The 17,582-nt window shown below is 45.0% G+C and overlaps 1 protein-coding gene across 1 annotated transcript; it reads left to right on the top strand.

The window, feature by feature from the left end:
* The first annotated feature begins 83 nt into the window (after positions 1 to 83).
* On the top strand, positions 84 to 9,349 carry DYRK3 (dual specificity tyrosine phosphorylation regulated kinase 3). The gene is made up of 3 exons (XM_068986413.1): positions 84 to 160; positions 2,158 to 2,269; positions 7,644 to 9,349. Exons 1-3 carry the CDS (start codon positions 84 to 86, stop codon positions 9,216 to 9,218), a joined length of 1,764 nt encoding a protein of 587 aa, XP_068842514.1. The 3' UTR covers positions 9,219 to 9,349.
* The last annotated feature ends 8,233 nt before the right edge of the window (positions 9,350 to 17,582 follow it).

Here is a 17,582-nt window from a genome sequence, read left to right on the forward strand (position 1 = left end):
CGCGGCGCAGGTGGACGCCGCCCGCTCGCCCGCCCGCCTCTCCAACCGCCGCCCCTCCCCACAGCGGGGTCCCGAGCTGCGGGATGGGAGGCACGGCTCGAGGGCCCGGGCGGAAGGATGAGGGGCCGCCGGGGGCCGCACTCCCGCCGCAGCAGCGGAGGTAACGGCGCCGTGGGCGTAACGGGCTGGGGCGTCCCGGTGAGCGGGGCGGGGATGGGCGGGCTGGAGGCTGAGCGAACCCCCAGCGGGAGGGCTAGGGAAGGGTCTCTGGCCCGCCGCCTTCTTCTCCACACGCTGCCTTCCTCCCGAGCCCAGTGAGGGAGCAGGCCAGGGAAATAATTCCCACCCTGGGGTTCTCTCTGAATCCCACGATCGGGGATGTACGGTCAAGAAGTCCGAGAAGCTGGGACTTTTGGTGGGGCTTCTTAGCAAACTGGGGGGGATAAACAGGGATAACCGAGGACTTTGCCGTGAGGGGTGTGGTCTGGCCTCGGCGTGCAGGTGAGGGGCTCTGCCCGGTAGGGCTTTTCTGTGGATCCTGTTTTGAGAGTTTCTCCACCTTGCATTGTATTTTACACCTTAATAGAAGGGACCCCCCCCCCCCGCTCCCCACTTCATTTGCCTGGACACTTCCTTTGGCTCTTTATAGGAAATCTTGTAGGTCTTCCATCTGTCTTTCTCTGTAAATGTGGACGTCTGTCCCGTTGTGTTTGTTTTATCCCTGCTGTTGGCAAAGAATCAGTCGCATCCAGAATTTTTGGTTCTTGTCAGCGAAGCAGTCCCCATTAAAGACATTATTCTATCAGAACGTGACTGTTTTTTAAAAAGAGAACATTCCAAAAATATTTGTAGTGGGTTGTTAGGGTTTGTTTTTTGAGCTTTTAAAAAACCTCTATTTCTGTAACACATTGATTAAGAAAACTCTAGAACTAATTCTGCGAAACAGTTTTTACAAGCCACTGAATTATTGCAGCGTGCTTCTAAAGATTAAAAAAGTTCTTCCCTGGCAGCTGGGTCATTATCATTGCATTCATAGTATATCATGTACAAATGATACAATGAAGTGCTGATGTGTGTTTCTGGAAATCTGTGTTCTTGGTGGCAGATGAAGTATGTTATTCAGGGCCATCTTGTGGATTAAAGAAATCTTCTCCATCTTTTGGGTTCCCTTCCAGAGGTGGAGACACAGTTTTAAAGTACAGAGAAATAATCTGTAATCAGTTGGCATTTAGTTTCCACCATCCACTGGAAAATTAAGTGGATAAAGATGTGAAATGCTTGTAATTTGGAGAATTTCTTTAGTATTTGCTGTAGAAGTCACTGTATTTTTCTATAAATTAGATAGATGTTAAGTAGGCAAGTAAAGAGAAGGCAGCCCTAAGAAGGCCTTTTATTCCTTGCTTGTAAGACCCAGAAAGGTGTAGAATGGAACTATTCTTCCCTTTACAACTGTGTTGAAAATGGCTCAGAGAGGGAGCTGGTGTAGCCAGTTTTAGAGCTGAAATTAAAATCCATGTCTTTGAAAATATAGTCCTCCGTCTCGTTTGTTCTAGTTAGCTTTTAGGCTTCGGTATTTAAACTAGTCTTCATTTTCAAGTAGTAAGTTAAATGAGATCCTTTGATAGTCCCTATCCTCAACAACATTCAGAAAGTAAGAATTATTTTTAACTCTTTCAAAATACAAACCTAGAAGTACTTTTATTTCTTTAGCTACAAAAAGAGAAAAGTTGAACTTCCTCTCTTCCTTTGCTTCCTCTATAGTTGGTGTTCAGTGCCAAAATTCGAAGTGAACATTTTTTTTCCCACCATAAACATTTTTGTTGGGATATACTTGCTTGACAATGTTGTGTTAGTTTCTGCTGTACAGCAGTGTGAACCAGCCACAGGTGCACACAGATCCCCTCCTGCCCTAACCCCGCCCCAGTGCCACCCCTCCAGGTCATCACAGTGCCAGCTGAGCTCCCTGTGTATATATACACTGCAGTTTCCCACTAGCTGTCTGTTGTACACACAGTAGTGTATGTACAGAGTGGACATTTGCTTGTATTAATTATTCTTTGTAGAAGATAAGAAGTAGTTAAAACACAAGGTGTTTGGGAAATACAAATTTATTTACTTAAGTTACTGACAGATTTTATCTGTAATCTTTTCAACTAGATTGGGGGATGGTGTCTATGATACCTTCATGATGAATGATGAAACCAAATGCCCACCCTGTTCAAATGTACCCTGCAATCCTTCTGAACCACCTCTACCCAGAAGACTAAATGTAAGTAAATGAAGTAATGCTTTGAGCTTTAATGGTCCTTCTGTAAAGGAGGAAGATCTCCTTTGAATGATCAAGGTACAGTTATATCTCACTGGTTAACCCAGGCTTTTTTTTTTTGGTTTCTTTTTGGTTTCTCTAAACTTTGAAATAACAGGTTCTGAGGTCCAAGTTTAGCTTTTCAGAATGATTTTGATTTGGAACCCATGTATTCCTTCCAATCACTGGGAAAAGTAGGAAAAAAAATAGCATGCTACTTTTGTCTAGATAATGGTTATTTTTTTTAATAGAATGATAAATATATGGAGTGTATTATGATGGCTCATTTTAACAGAAACAAGAAACAGGAAATACCTCTGAACTTAGAGGTATGTTTTTTTCTGCAAGGTAGAAATGCATTCCTAGCTTATTAGTATGCTTAAGAGAACCATTTTATAGATCATAAATAAAACTTGAACAGTACATTTTGGTTTTAATGCATTTATTCATTTTGGAGCTTGCAGACATTTAGCTTTTGACACCATTTTATTAAGGTAATAATAAAAACTAATTCTTATTCCCTTGGCACACATAGAGTGGTAGGGAGAGTGGGGTTTGGACAAGTTCCATGACAGGGAGAAGCTATCCTGTGGTTTTAAAATTTGCTGCATGTCATCTAATGAACAAATTGAATAATTGAGCTGATTAATTTATCAATAATTCTCCTTCATATTTCTGTTTAAGACCTAAAATTATTTCTATATAAAGAACTGGTTGCATTTTTCATAGTCCTTCCCAGCTGTTTTGTCAGCTTTGCCACTAAAAATCAACTTTTTCACGGCTTTCAAGCCTAGTAATATTACAGAATATGGGCTAAATATATCTGGAAGGCCAGTAACTCTATTTTCAATCTCCTTTCTGGAGTGCAATAAGTTCCCTTTCCATTCTCTGCCAGCTTATTTTTATAATATATAAAAACTTCTGAAAACTCCAGAACCATGTATGTAGTCCTTGTGTTGATGATCAGATTTCTCAGTTACTTGCTGACAATTAGCATATCTCTATAGGAAACTTTGGCAGTTGGTCTTCATGTGACTTAAAATACATTTTAACTAATTTTTTAAATTAAAAGCTAAATCATTTATTAATTGATATAAATTATGTATAATTTATAAATATTTTAAAAATAAAATCGCATAATTATTTCTAATATACATTATTTTGGAAAGGACGCTAGAGAATTTGGAGATGATAATTGAATATAGATAATAGGCCATTTTAACTTTAGCACTGGCCATTATTTGGCCAGTGCTAATCACCGTGTGTGTGTCAGTTGCTTAGTCATGTCTGACTCTTTGTGACTCCATGGGGTGTAGCCCACCAGGCTCCTCCATCCATGGGATTTTCCAGGCAGGAACACTGGAGTGGATTGCTGTTTCCTTCTTCAGGGGATCTCCCTGACCCAGGGATCAAACCCAGGTCTCCTGCATTGCAGGCAGACTACCATCTGAGCCACCAGGGAAGCTGTCTAGTAGGGCAATTAAATTGTGTTTCAGGATCAAAATGAATTTTTTTACTCTATGATACTCACAGTAATACAATTTCAGAAACACAAGGTTTTATGTTCTAACCCAATAGTGTCTTTGCAAACTTTGCTGAAACAGTACTGTTGAGGGCTTCCCTGGTGGACTAGCAGTTAAAAATCCGTGTGCCAGTGCAGGTGACAGGTTCAGTCCCTGGCCAGGAAGACTGTGCCTGCTGTGGAGCAGCTAAGCCCGGGTACCACAGCCCCCGAGCCAGCACCCAGGAGCCTGTGCCCTGCAATGAGAGTAAGCCCACACATAGCAATGAAGACCCAGCTCAGCCAAAAATAAACAGATAAACTTAAAAAGAAATAAACCTTTGTTTTTTAAAGTGCTTCTCCTCTTAGTGACACTTGTAGCTCGTTATGCCATGACTCCAAGACCCTACTGCTCGTTTCACAAAATTTTTTAGCTTCGTTGTTTATCCGAGATGCCTTACATTCTCATTGTAAATGATAAATGCTCCTAGGCTTTTAATAGGTTAGCTTTGTGTTGCAGAGATTTAGGGTTGAGAGTGAGAGGGTGGTGTTCTATAACTACTTTAACATGTGTGTGGAATTGTAGATTCTTCTAGAACAATGAAAGAAAGATTTTATTTATAGCACAGCAGATTTGATACATAATTGATTCAGGCCAGTATTTGAGTTATTTACGAGAAAGGAAAGAAAGCTAAGAAAAGAACCCCTCCCTGTGTGGAAAAATTCCTTCCTGGAATTCTTCAGATGCATTGGAGATTCAGAACTTGACAATCCATGGGGGCCTAGACCTGAAGTGTCGGGTTTTGTTCTGGGAGCCACGCTTGCACAAAGTGCAGCCTGTGTTGAGAACGTGGGATCACAAGCCGTGTGAGGTGGAGGTTGCGATGGGGGATGATGAGTTTACAGAAAAACAGTGGGGCAAAACAACCCTTTTAGATATCTGAAGAGCTTTAGCATGGAAATTGGACACTCCTGTGTGAGTCCAAGAGCAAAGTGATACTTAAATTGCAGAGAAAGAGATTTAGGCTCGTTTTAAGGAAAAACCACGAGTCAGCAAATCCAAATGAGTCCTTATTGTAATAGTTCTATGGCAGTTAATTTTCTGTTGTATATCTGTTCTTATTAAGCTGAGACCCTCTCTTGATCACAAACAGAAATGAAGATCTCGAGAGCCAGGACAGCCTTCCTTGTAGGCAGAGTTAGGTGAAGTAGCCAGGGATGGACCCTGGACCACAGATAGCTTTCCTACCAGCTTGTCGAGTTCCTAGAGAGTCATTCCTTTGGGTTAAGACATTAATCTTCTATTAAAGTTCAAATAGCTCTGGAGAGGTAGCACATTAAATTGTACAGCAAATCACAAGCAGGTTTTATGTGGGGCAGAAAGTGGGTGAAGTGTTCCCATGCATCCTAAGAGAAGCCCAATCAAGAAGCCCTTCTTGGAGCAGAAGGCATATTTAATGCCAGACATCTGGTGGAGGGGGAGTCTGGAGCCACAGAGGAAGGCACCACAGAGAGAAAAGATAAGCTAGATGGGGAAGGGAGGGTGTATCAGAGTTTAAACCTTACTGTGTTGAGAATTTTCCCTAATTGTTATCAGTATTTTTAACCTGTTTTATCATTTGTGAATGTCTTTCACATATATAGTTAATTGATTCTCATAACATACTACAAGGAGGTATTATCCACATTTTACAGATGGAGAAATCAGGGCTAAGAAACTGGTCTAAAGGTTTTACTTGTCCTGGGACCAACAGTTTCTGAGCAGTGTAGCCACCCCAGCCAAGGCCTCTGACTTCATATTTTTTAAGAATGTGTCCCCAAGACTTTAGAGTAAATAAATATTTAGATGCATTTAGGTTAGATAATAAAAATGTTAAGGAAAACTGGTTGAGATGCATGCAGATGTTTGGTTTTGTTGTGTATATCTAGCTAAAATCGAACAATTATAATTGTTTAGTTCAGCAAAGCATGTCTCCTAATAGATTGTAGAGCCTTGAGATAACCCGTTTTTTGGTGATCTCAATTGTTCACTACTACTTTGTCTAAAAACAGGAGTAATTATTTGACTTAATTGATGATAAGAAAAATGTTGCATTATGTTTACATTTTAGCACTTTCTGACTAGCGATCATTCTCTATTTTGGTATCAGAGATCTCTCCTGGTCCGTATCTTGCCTCTTTATTTAGAAACCCAATGTCAAAGTATGGCTACAGTTGTACTGGCTGCTTTGCTTGTAAGATGGTGCAGTGCCTCATTTTTGTAACTATAGTACTCTATAAATGTTTAAATTGATTATAGGACCTAAAAGGAACAGGCTGGAACTAATATCCTGCTTTTGTAGCTAAATTAGGGTCTACCTAGATATGCTGACATTTAATTTTTTTTCATCCCTTTCTTTGTTTGTATTTATATTTTTATTTATGTAGATAATTAGGAGTTGTTTATTTAGCTCTTGTTACAACTCTGTTTTTTAAATGTTTGGCCACTTTGGATCATTACCTTATAATTTGTATCATATTTTAAGAGATCATAACTATAGCTCAGAGCTCCCCTGAAATGATCATAGAGGCTCTCAGACACATCGGGGGTACAGTCCTTCAGATCCATTAAAAAAAATTGTTCTTGGAACTATCCTGGAATTTTTTTTTTTGAACAGCAGATTTAGCATTTTTTCCCCTTTATTTTCTTCTTAGCACCTTCTTACATTTTTCTCTTTTTTGTGGTGTTTGGTTTTTTTGCTCTTTTTCTCCCTTCTGTTTTCAAAGAATCTTATTTCAGAGATATGCAATAAGTAGAGTTTTCTTCTGTGGGTTACTGTTCCTTGCAGAAAAAGGTGATGTAAAATCAAGTCAAAAGAGTTGCGTGCCTTGTCGCGTAGGCTCTTGCTGAGGAAGAGTGGTGCATGTGTCTGTGAGCCTGGGAGAGAGAGAAGGAAAGAAGGAGGCTATCTTTATTCAGGAAAAGCCCCTTTCCACAGGGGCCTTGGATTCTCACTGTTCCTCGTCAGATACAGAAAGAATCGGCCTCAGTGGTCTCAAGAGTCTTCTCTGGATTAGAACTTTTGTGATTGGGTGAAGGGAGGTAGAAAGATGGAATGGTTTATTTGAGGCCCTGGGAGTAGATGATGAGGCCTTGGTTGATTGCAGGCCACGATCAGCACTCAGGCCCTACTGGAGAGTTAGAGCAGACACCAGGAGAAGCTGGCGCCAAGTTACAGTAACGTTCTGAAGGAGTCAGAAGCCCTGGCTTCACATCCTGCCTCCGTCCCTTTATCATTTACCGAACACTGTAAGATGCATTATTTTGCTCCTGATATGTCCCTTAAGATTTGGGAAGATACTTGAAACAAGTGTGAACAGTGTAGGGCAGTATGTATATAATCAGGTGCCAGATTATACGGTAGATGGAAAAGCTACAGTTAAGACGTGAGTGGAGCCACAGTTAGTGTGGGCTTGGAGTAGCTTTGAGTAGGTGAGAGAGGGGACGAGAATTGGGCTTTGACAGAGTGTAGGATTCAAGTGGATGCGTTGAAAGATCCTCAGTAGGAAGACACACCTGTTAGAAGGAATCTAGCATGTTTACGGTATGGTAAGATGGCCATCTTGTCTGAAACAAAGCAATACATAAGTAGGGAGTTGGGGTGCCCATAAGTCACGGAGTCTAAAGATTAGCATAGCATAAGTTTCTAGGGACCCCTGCTTTTCTCATCTCACTTTTGGGTCTTTTAACTACACACCTGGACATGTTTTGTTGTTTTGTTCAGTCCAGGGGATGATTCTTTCGTCCTTCCACTGTTTTTAGTGACTTTAACATAGATTCGTTTCTCTTTGCCATAGATCACCACTGAGCATTTAACAAGAGATCCTACTCAACGCTTCCTGAATGGAGGCGAGATGAAGGTAGAACAGCTATTTCAAGAATTTGGCATCAGAAGAGCCGACAACCTTCAGTCGGATGGTATCAACGATTCTGAAAAATGCTCTCCCACCGCCTCTCAGGGTAAAAGCTCGGATAATTTGAATACAGTGAAATCCAGCAGTTCATCCAAAGCATCCAAAGTGGTGCCTCTGACTCCAGAACAGGCCCTGAAGCAATATAAGCATCACCTCACTGCTTATGAGAAGCTGGAAATTGTCAATTATCCAGAAATTTACTTTGTGGGTCCAAATGCCAAAAAAAGACATGGAGTTATTGGTGGTCCTAATAACAGCGGGTATGACGACGCAGATGGGTCCTATATTCATGTGCCTCGAGACCATCTAGCTTATCGATATGAGGTGCTGAAAATTATTGGCAAGGGCAGTTTTGGGCAGGTAGCCCGGGTCTATGATCACAAACTTCGACAGTATGTGGCCCTGAAGATGGTGCGCAATGAAAAGCGCTTCCATCGCCAAGCGGCCGAGGAGATCCGGATTTTGGAGCATCTTAAAAAGCAGGATAAAACCGGTAGCATGAACGTTATTCACATGCTAGAAAGTTTCACATTCCGGAACCATGTTTGCATGGCCTTTGAACTGCTGAGCATAGACCTTTATGAGCTCATTAAAAAAAACAAGTTCCAGGGCTTTAGCATCCAGTTAGTTCGCAAGTTTGCTCAATCCATCTTACAATCCCTGGATGCGCTCCACAAAAACAAGATCATTCACTGTGACCTAAAGCCAGAAAACATTCTCCTGAAACAGCACGGGCGCAGCGCAACCAAGGTCATTGACTTTGGCTCCAGCTGTTTCGAGTACCAGAAGCTGTACACTTACATCCAGTCTCGGTTTTACAGAGCCCCGGAGATCATCCTGGGAAGCCGCTACAGCACACCCATCGACATATGGAGTTTTGGCTGCATCCTTGCAGAACTCTTAACAGGACAGCCGCTCTTCCCTGGAGAGGATGAAGGAGACCAGCTGGCCTGTATGATGGAACTTCTGGGGATGCCACCGGCAAAACTTCTGGAACAATCCAAACGTGCCAAGTACTTTATTAACTCCAAGGGCCTGCCTCGCTACTGTTCTGTGACCACGCAGGCCGATGGGAGGGCTGTGCTTGTGGGAGGTCGTTCCCGGAGGGGTAAGAAGCGGGGTCCCCCGGGCAGCAAAGATTGGGTGACAGCACTGAAAGGCTGTGAGGACTACTTATTTATAGAGTTTCTGAAAAGATGTCTCCACTGGGACCCCTCTGCCCGCTTGACCCCAGCTCAAGCATTAAGACACCCTTGGATTAGCAAATCTGTTCCTAGACCTCTCACCATTGAAAAGGTGTCAGGCAAACGGGTAGTAAATCCTGCAAATGCTTTCCAGGGCCTGGGTTCCAAGTTGCCTCCAGTTGTAGGAATAGCCAATAAGCTCAAAGCTAATTTAATGTCAGAAACCAGTGGTGGTATGCCTCTGTGCAGTGTATTGCCAAAACTGATTAACTGATGGGCAGCAGTGTGCCTAGAGATGCATATGGATGTATTTTTAATTATCTTGCAAACCTGAAAATGGAAAGGAAAAAAAGCCTATTCGTGGATGTGTTTTTTGTCAATGTAGATTTCTTTTTTGTAAAAAAAAAAAAAGGCAAAGCATTTTTATATGACTGTTAAAAGAACTCTTCACAAGGGCTAAATTACCTAACCAGCTTGTATTGGCCATCCTGGAATATATATTAAAAGACTTTTTATAGGTCAGTTCATCTTTTGTTACTGGCAGGCGTGCATCAACTTCCATATCAAATTCGGTTGGTTTAAATCTCTTTCTCTCAAGGTAGAAGGTATGCTGAAAGTATATCCTGATCATGAACTTGTAGACTCCCTCGGCATCTGTTCAGAGGGTTAATCTGGGACATAGCCGTAGTCACAGGTGAGAGCCAAAGCTAGGTCTCTGGCCCCAGCCTGCTCTCCTGTGGGGTCCTGCCAGTTGGAAGTCCTCACAGTAGAATATGGTGTTGGGGAAGCTCCAGGATGCAGGGGGTCTCCTGGAGAAGTCGCGTCGTTGCTTGCAAGTGGCTCCTTTCAGTTCTGTGATGGGTGGTGGTTTTATTTTATGTTGTCATTATTTTGCCACTGGTTAGTTTCCTGGGCCGGAGAAGGCAATGGCACCCCACTCCAGTACTGTTGCCTGGAAAATCCCATGGGTTGAGGAGCCTGGTGGGCCGCAGTCCATGGGATCGCTAAGAGTCAGACACGACTGAGCAACTTCACTTTCACTTTCCACTTTCATGCATTGGAGAAGGAAATGGCAACCCACTCCAGTGTTCTTGCCTGGAGAATCCCAGGGACGGGGGAGCCTGGTGGGCTGCCGTCTCTGGGGTCGCACAGAGTTGGACACGACTGAAGTGACTTAGCAGTTAGCAGCAGTTTCCTGGGCACTGAAAGCATTTTACAGATATCTTGTGCTTGTGCTGAGTCACTCAGTCGTGTCTGACTCTTTCTGACCCCATGCACTGTAGCCCACCAGGCTCTTCTGTCCATGGGATTCTCCAGGCAAGAACGCTGGAGTGGGTTGCCATGCCCTTCCTCAGGGGATCTTCCCAACCCAGGGATTTAACCCTGGTCTCCAAATGAGCCAGAACATCAGAGGTAACCTCAGCGTGCAAATGGCAGTTGTGCATTTCCATGGATTCTTACATCACTAAGTGATCACTGTCACATAGAGCTGACCAGAGCTCCATTACTTCCATTCCTCTTTCCAGCTGTCTGCCACCTTAATGTGCCACAATTTTGTCACTTTCAGTTTAAACAGAAGACGATTCCCTGGATTCAGAGCGAGCTTCAGTTACAAGAAAACCCAAAAACTGTAATCTGTTTCATTTTTTTCTTCACTTAAATATCCTATTTCTGTGCTAAGATTTAAACAGCGAGGGCTAGTAATAAAGCGAACTGGTAGCCAGATGCCTTCCTCAGAAGGGTGGGAAGGGGCAGCAGCTAACGCACTCGCTGTCTTTTCTTCTTCCCCTGGCCTGCCTCTGCTTCTGTCCTCCTCCAGAACGGGGTCCACCTGAGCACTGTCCTGATGGGGTGCCCTGCAGAGTAGACCGTTGCTTTCTCTACTGCTGTTCACAGAGTTACCCAGTTACAGTTTTAAGATGGAATTTAGTCTCTGCAGATTCCATAAGATCGGGAGGAGGGTGGTTTTGTTGGACAACACAGAAAAAGAAGGAACATGCCATGGGCACTTTGCTTCAGGAGCTTTTGTGCTAAGCAGAAGTTTTCCTGATGGCCGCAGCACAGGCTATGAGAGCAATTTCTGGAGCGTGGTCCCAGCCTCTCAGGTGCAAGGCCACAGGGCAGGGCAGGGTTCAGACTGGGGCCCCAGCCTCTTAAAAGGGGATGTCCTGCTATTTCTGGGACCTGAGCAACTGTATATTTAAAACCTTAGTTATTTGCCCTACCCCTGGTTTGCAGAAGGCAATGGAATATGCAAGTCCTTTCAGCCCTTTAACTCCTGCGGAATGCTCTGACTTGCAGAGAAGTTGTGTAAAACTCCTGCATTATCTAGGCACAGCATATGCTGAAGTGGTTTTTCCAGTTATTATCACCTGCTCTCTTCAGCAAACTGTTAAAAGGACTGCAACCTCAAACGCGTCTGCCATGTGCTAGATTTCGATGTTTGTGTTGTCGGTGAGCTCTCTCCTTGGTCACTCAGCGCGGTGTGTGACTTGGGAGAGAAGGGAGCCTGTGGTCCGATTCTGTGTATTGAAGGGACCATGAGGTTACGGAACCCGGGCCAAGTGACAGGATATACACAACCCATGACGCTGTACAAATTCTAGAAAGCTCTGGGAAGGTGAATGGATGTGTTTATGCCTAAATTTGGCAGCCTAGCGGGTGACGCAGAGCAGAGTCATTCAAGTTGGCATGCCTGGCTGTTGTGGGCCACTTCAAGTTTGGGGAGACTGGGCTGCTCGAAAACACTGTGTTTGTGCCAGATGGATTTGGAGAGGTTTATGAGTACATCTCAAGTTTAGGGGATAACTGAAGTTTTTAGAAGCTGTCACACTGTGCCCCTTTTTTCCAGCCATTGTCAGATACTGCTTGGATCCCTGCCCAGCCACAGCACTGAGTAACTGAATTGGATCAGAGTTGATACAGCGATTCAGGCTATGTATTACAGTTATTGGATTGTTCTTTAGCCGTATTCGTTATTTCAATTAAATAGGTCAAGTTGGTTGGCTTATTGATTTTTAAATTGAAAAAATCAACTGAGTTTCCAAATTGTTACTGACGCAGTACAGAGCTGGGTAGAAATGTTTGTTTTATTTCATTCCTAAAATCATGGTTTTCTTTCAACGTGGAAAACTGACCTGTCCAGCTAATGCCTGCTCACCTTGTTAGACTCCATCCCACCTTCTGCTCTCACAGTGATTGATCTGTGTATCACGTGCTCACGATTTCTCCTTTGTTAGAGTGCAAGCTTCAAACGGGCACGCCCGTTCATTGTGGAGCTCTGAGTTAACCGGGTGTGATGCCCCTGAGCGTGTACACATGCTGGGGGTCGTTTCCCTCCGTGTACCAGGAGTGTTCTCACCTCTTATCTTCTTTCAAATTGACCTACACAGTGAACCTCTGACCCCTTCTTTTTGAGAGAGGATAATTGGAGAAGGGTTATGTGAAGCCACCTTTTTCTGATCCAATATTTGACAGTTGATGATAATGAAAAAGAAAATGCAACCATAACCTAACTATGACACAAAGATCCTGCTTCTGTCCCACAAGGGCTCCATGAAAGAAGACAGAGTCTAGCCTGGATCTCCTTTTCTGGAGGAGATTATGACCATACTAGCATGCTTTATCCCGAGCTGTTTTTGAGTTTATTTTTTTTTTAATTAGGGGATAATTACTTTATGATGCTGTGATGGTTTTCGCCATACATCAATTTTAATCAGCCACAGGTATACATGTGTCCCCCTCATCCTGAGCCCTTTCCCCTTCCCTCCCCACCCCATCCCTCTGGGTTGTCTCAGAGCACTGGCTTCGGGTGCTCTGCTTCATGCACTGAACTCGCACTTGTCATCTGACGTACGGTAATGTACGTGTTTCAGTGCTTCTCCCTCAAATCACCCCCTGCTCGCCTTCTCCCACTGAGTCCAAAAGTCTGTTCTTTACATCTGTGTCTCCTTTGCAGCCCTGCATGGAGGATCGTTGGCGCCATCTTTCTGAATTCCACATCTACGCATTAATATACAGTGTTTGTCTCTCTCTTTCTGACTTACTTCACTCTGTATAATAGACTGCAGGTTCATCCACTTCATTAAAACTGACTCAAATGCATTCCTTTTTATAGGTGAGTGATATTCCATTGTGTGTATGTACCACAGCTTCCTTATCCATTCGTCTACCTTTGGACATCTAGGTTGCTTCCACGTCCAGGCTATTGTAAAGAGTGCTGCAGTGAATACTGGGGTGCACCTGTCTTTCAGTTATTCCTAGGTATTTTAAGGGGAGATGGGACAGACAGGTTAGCTAACTAATGTCATTATATTTTAGTTCTTCATGACATTAAATTTGTTAAGAATGGGGTTTATTACATGATCAAAAAACTGAACCAAAGATTAAACAAAAATTTAACTGTGAAACTGAATCTATAGCAGCTGGTCATGTTGAAACTTTCTGTTTTAATTCCTGACTAGGCGTGAGTAAAGTTAAATGCTAAATTTTAGGTAACAGGTGATACATGATTCTAAGCTTTCCTGACTATCAAGGCTACGCCTACTGCTTTAGTGAATCATGGAAAATTCTTTCTCATTTATTTTTAATAATTTCTCTTGCATCTGTTATTCAGCGTCACAAACACGGAAGTTGGCAGGGTGACAGTGATTGTTCCAGACTGCATCTGAATGCTTTTTTCTTCTTTGAGAATGAAGGATAAGTACTTATCCTTTGAATTAGGTGGAACTGCCAGAACACGTTTTCCTCCGTTTCGTCAGTCTCGCCGGAGGTGACCAGTCTGTAGAACTCTATCGCTTACTACGCACAGAGCAATTGCAGTCCCCCGCAGCATGAGCAACCTGGAGGCTTCCGGACACGGAGAGACGAGGCCAGGGATTGGCAAGTCAAGGAAGCACTGTCCTCTGCCAGGGATCAGCCATTCAGTCTGCGGTATTTTTAATCTCTTCAGTGGGTCCCACTTTCATCTCCAACCTGTGCTTCCTAAAGCCCAAGATTTTACAAGAATTCACTTCCAAACCTGACCTTCAACCAGAATGTGATTAGGGGTAGTCCTTTCAAGTGAGTCAAATTATGCCTACTATTTCAGTGAGAGATGTTTTTAAGCAAACCCATCCATGTAAGGACTAAAAGCTCTGGTTGCTGAGAGCCATTTTCCCTGAGATAAGCCAGAGCTACAAATATATCGTCTAGACTTTGAAAGAAAGGATACGATTCTTAATATAGCTCACCAACCACTAAGTCAAGCCCAGGCTCTCATAATTTTTTCTATAACAGGAGAAGTCTGCCTGCCTGTTGACCCAGAAGATTCTCACCTCTTCTGCTACCACACAAAGAAATAAGAAAGGGCTCCCCTAAATCAGGCCAGATGGTGACCTGTGGCTATTTCAGCTCAGGATGTCAGTGTCTAAAGCATCAGGTTTGAATCATTTGGTATCATGGGATTTGATCACTGTTCCCTTGAATCTGCTGACTCGCTTCCCCTGGAAAGGGTAGTTTGGCATGGATGAGTCAGTGGTTTTTTGTTTTTTCCTTAGGGTGTTTGTTTAAAAAAAAAAATTGAGAATTTTTCAGCATCTCATGATGGTTTCAAAACCAAGGCTGACAACTTTCCCAGGAGGCCATGAGTGCTATACTCTGAGGTGTTCCCAGATGGGTAAGTATCAGTCACTGAATTCTTAGGGCTGCGGGTACAGCCTCTCTTAACTTGGTGATAATGATGGAGAAAGAAAGTGCTCGAAAAAGAAAATACTGAGATGAGAAAAGCAGTGGAGTGAAAAACAGCCTTGTAGAGAAGCAGCCTGTACCATCCTTTGAGTTCTCCAGAGTGTCCTCCATGAGCTCTGGCACTGTTGTAGAGAGGGAGCTGGGGAAGCAGGTGTGGGCTCAGGAATGCCCGTCTTCAGGGAGCCCTAACTAGCAGCTCTCCTGTCAGGAGTTACCACATGTACCCTCCCGGGGCCCACGCTCGGCCTAAGGACGAAGTCTGGCGAGCAGCTTAAGGAATGCAGCTTGTTTGGGAAATTTTGGTGTTTTTTGTCTACGGGTAATGTGGCACTCATGGAACAGAGCAAATGGAAAGGGAAAGAATGTTCTTAGGGGGCCTCAGGCACCTTAGCTGCCACCTGCTTCTGGCTGGCCCTGGGCCCCTACTGCCCCGGCAACAGGAGCTAAGCAGATGCAGAACTGCCTTTGGTCACTCTTGAATTTTCCCCGAGTTCTTGAGTTCCCCCTTCTTGCCTTGGCCTACAGCTAGAAAAGGACCTTCCCAAACTCACATGAAGCAGCTGCATGTTAGAAAAACTAACTTCATCTGGAGAAACTGCAGACCAGGAGGGAGTTAATACCACCCTTCCCCATAGCGGTTCAACTTTGACACAGTGTACCCCAAGCCAGGATGTGCCCATGGCTTTTTGGTTCCATTTAAGTCAAAAGCTATCCGAACTTGGAAAAGGCAGGGAAGTGACTATAGGAGCTCAAGGTGTGCAGCCTGTTGCCTCTCGGCATCCAGGAAGGCGTTCGTTCCAGTCCAGAGGCAGAAACGGGAAGCGACTGCAGTGCCAAGGGCTGATCCTGCCCTTTCTAGAGCGTGCCTGGGCCCAGCGCACCCCGCTGTTTACAGAGGCTGCCCAGCCCCGCCTCGCTCCTGACGGCACCCAGTGGGAACCAGTGGAGAGAATTCTTCCTGCCCTGGGTGGAGCCCTGGCCAGAACCAAACTCACCTCTGCCCTCCTGAAGCCCTCTGTGCAGTCCTTGTTTGGTGCGTTTTTTCTTTCGACAGTGACTTCTTGAGCAACTGCTGTATGTGGAAAAAAAAGAAAAACACTCTAGTGGCATTTGTCAGGAATGAAATGCATTGGCAGGACCACAGACCGTTTGTTCAGAATTTTAAAAAGCCATGCAGTGGGGTTAGAAAGAACATCAAGTTATCTCCACTCTGTCCTGGTTTCAAATCTTCAAGTGAATGGGGCGGGAAGGGGAGAAAGTTTCAGAAGAGAATGCTCTGAGTCTGTCGGGTGTTGGAGCCTTTTCTGAGCTGAAAGCGGAGCAGAAAATATGGTAGAGATGAAAGGTGTAGCGACAAGCTATCCAGTTGCCACGTGGCTCTCACTTCCCTCTGTTTCTGACTTGATGAGATGGGGTCGCCCTTGGGAATTCTCCAGCATGATTTCAGGTGGGGGTGTGACTCTTGCCATTCCCTCCTCAACCATCCAAAGCTACCCCAGGGGAGGAGGAAACGGCAGGCTCATCTCTTCCCTCTCTCATGTTGATATCCCTCAGACAACAAACTGGCTTGTGAGTTGGCTTGCATTGCCGTTTTCTCCGGTTGCTAAATCAACATTGTTTATTCCTGTCCCATCATCAAACCCTGTCTGAGCCTAAGACAGAAGTGAATGGTGGGATGGAGTCAGGGACTTCAACCCTGAGATCCTTTCCTGCAGTTTCCTATCGGCCGGTCCCACACGGTCCTGGTGCCCCTTTAGCAAACCCTCCTCACCCAGGAGTCCCTTTTCTCTTCTTGGAACCCAGAGTCGCTCTCTGCTTTAAAACCTCAGGCAGATTTCCAGGCAGAGTGGCTCCAGACCTCTCTGGGAGACCGCAGATGCTTCCCCTCGACCTTGCTAAAATAAGGCACCAGGGCTTCCGCGGTGCATCTTCCTGCAGGAACAGCTGTTTCCCAGCTGCTGTGTCAACCCTGCCGCCCCTGTTACCTCAACCTGGCAGCTGCCTTTCAGAGAGAGAGTGATCCCTCTGCCCTTGATGGATTCCCAGTCTTAAGTTCTACTGTATCCAGAGGAGAGAGGTGCAGCTTTAGCCGGGAAAGCGTGGGTGGGGCTGAGAGCTCCTGACCAGAGAGCCGCAGTCTGTAAAGTCAGAAGCCGGGCTGAACACCAGGCCTCCTGGAGCCCCAAGGCTCCGGGGGTGCCCTCTTTTGCTCCCAGGGGCTCCCCCAGCGGGCACCAGGCCCCACCTCTCACTCTCTCCGCCTGCCTCCCTTCTTTCAGTTAAGGAATGTGCCAGGCACTGTGCTGGGTGGCTCACACAGGAATGAGACCTTAATCCTCACTCTCAAAGTCTCTGGGAAGTTAAACTCGGGTGAAGAACTGGCAGAGGGATGCATGGGGTACCAGACACACGAAGTGCCTAGGAGTCCCTCCCAGCACCCCCTCCCAGGACGAAAGGTGAGGGGGAGAAGTCCGCGGAGGATTTTTGTGGTGACTTTCCCTCCGTCACCAGCTCTGACCATTCCGCCCCTGACCGCCCCTTGTCTATAGTGTCTCCTGCCTCAGCGATCACGGGTGACTGGAGCGCAGGCTCTTTCCACCCACCTGAAAATCGGGGAGACTGAGCCCCAGACTAGAGAGAGCAAATCCACACCCTTGTCCCTTCGGTTAGTGGCAGAGCCAGGGTTTGGAGCCAGGCTCTGCACCGCTACTAGCAAACAACCGTGTCCATTCAACACCCACCTCCAGGCAGTGTTTACACTGCGTTCCCAGCAACCCTCCTTCCCCTGGCCCCCATCCAGCTCCCCAAAGGTGCCAAAGTCGGGGCGGGGGGGGGCGGTTATTTTTACCAGCAGGGTTGGGAAAGGGACAAAGGCTGAGGCCAGGGCAATTCAGTGGCGCCAGCTGAGGCT

This window comes from Capricornis sumatraensis, chromosome 14 (assembly GCF_032405125.1).
Source record: "Capricornis sumatraensis isolate serow.1 chromosome 14, serow.2, whole genome shotgun sequence".
NCBI lineage: Eukaryota > Metazoa > Chordata > Mammalia > Artiodactyla > Bovidae > Capricornis > Capricornis sumatraensis.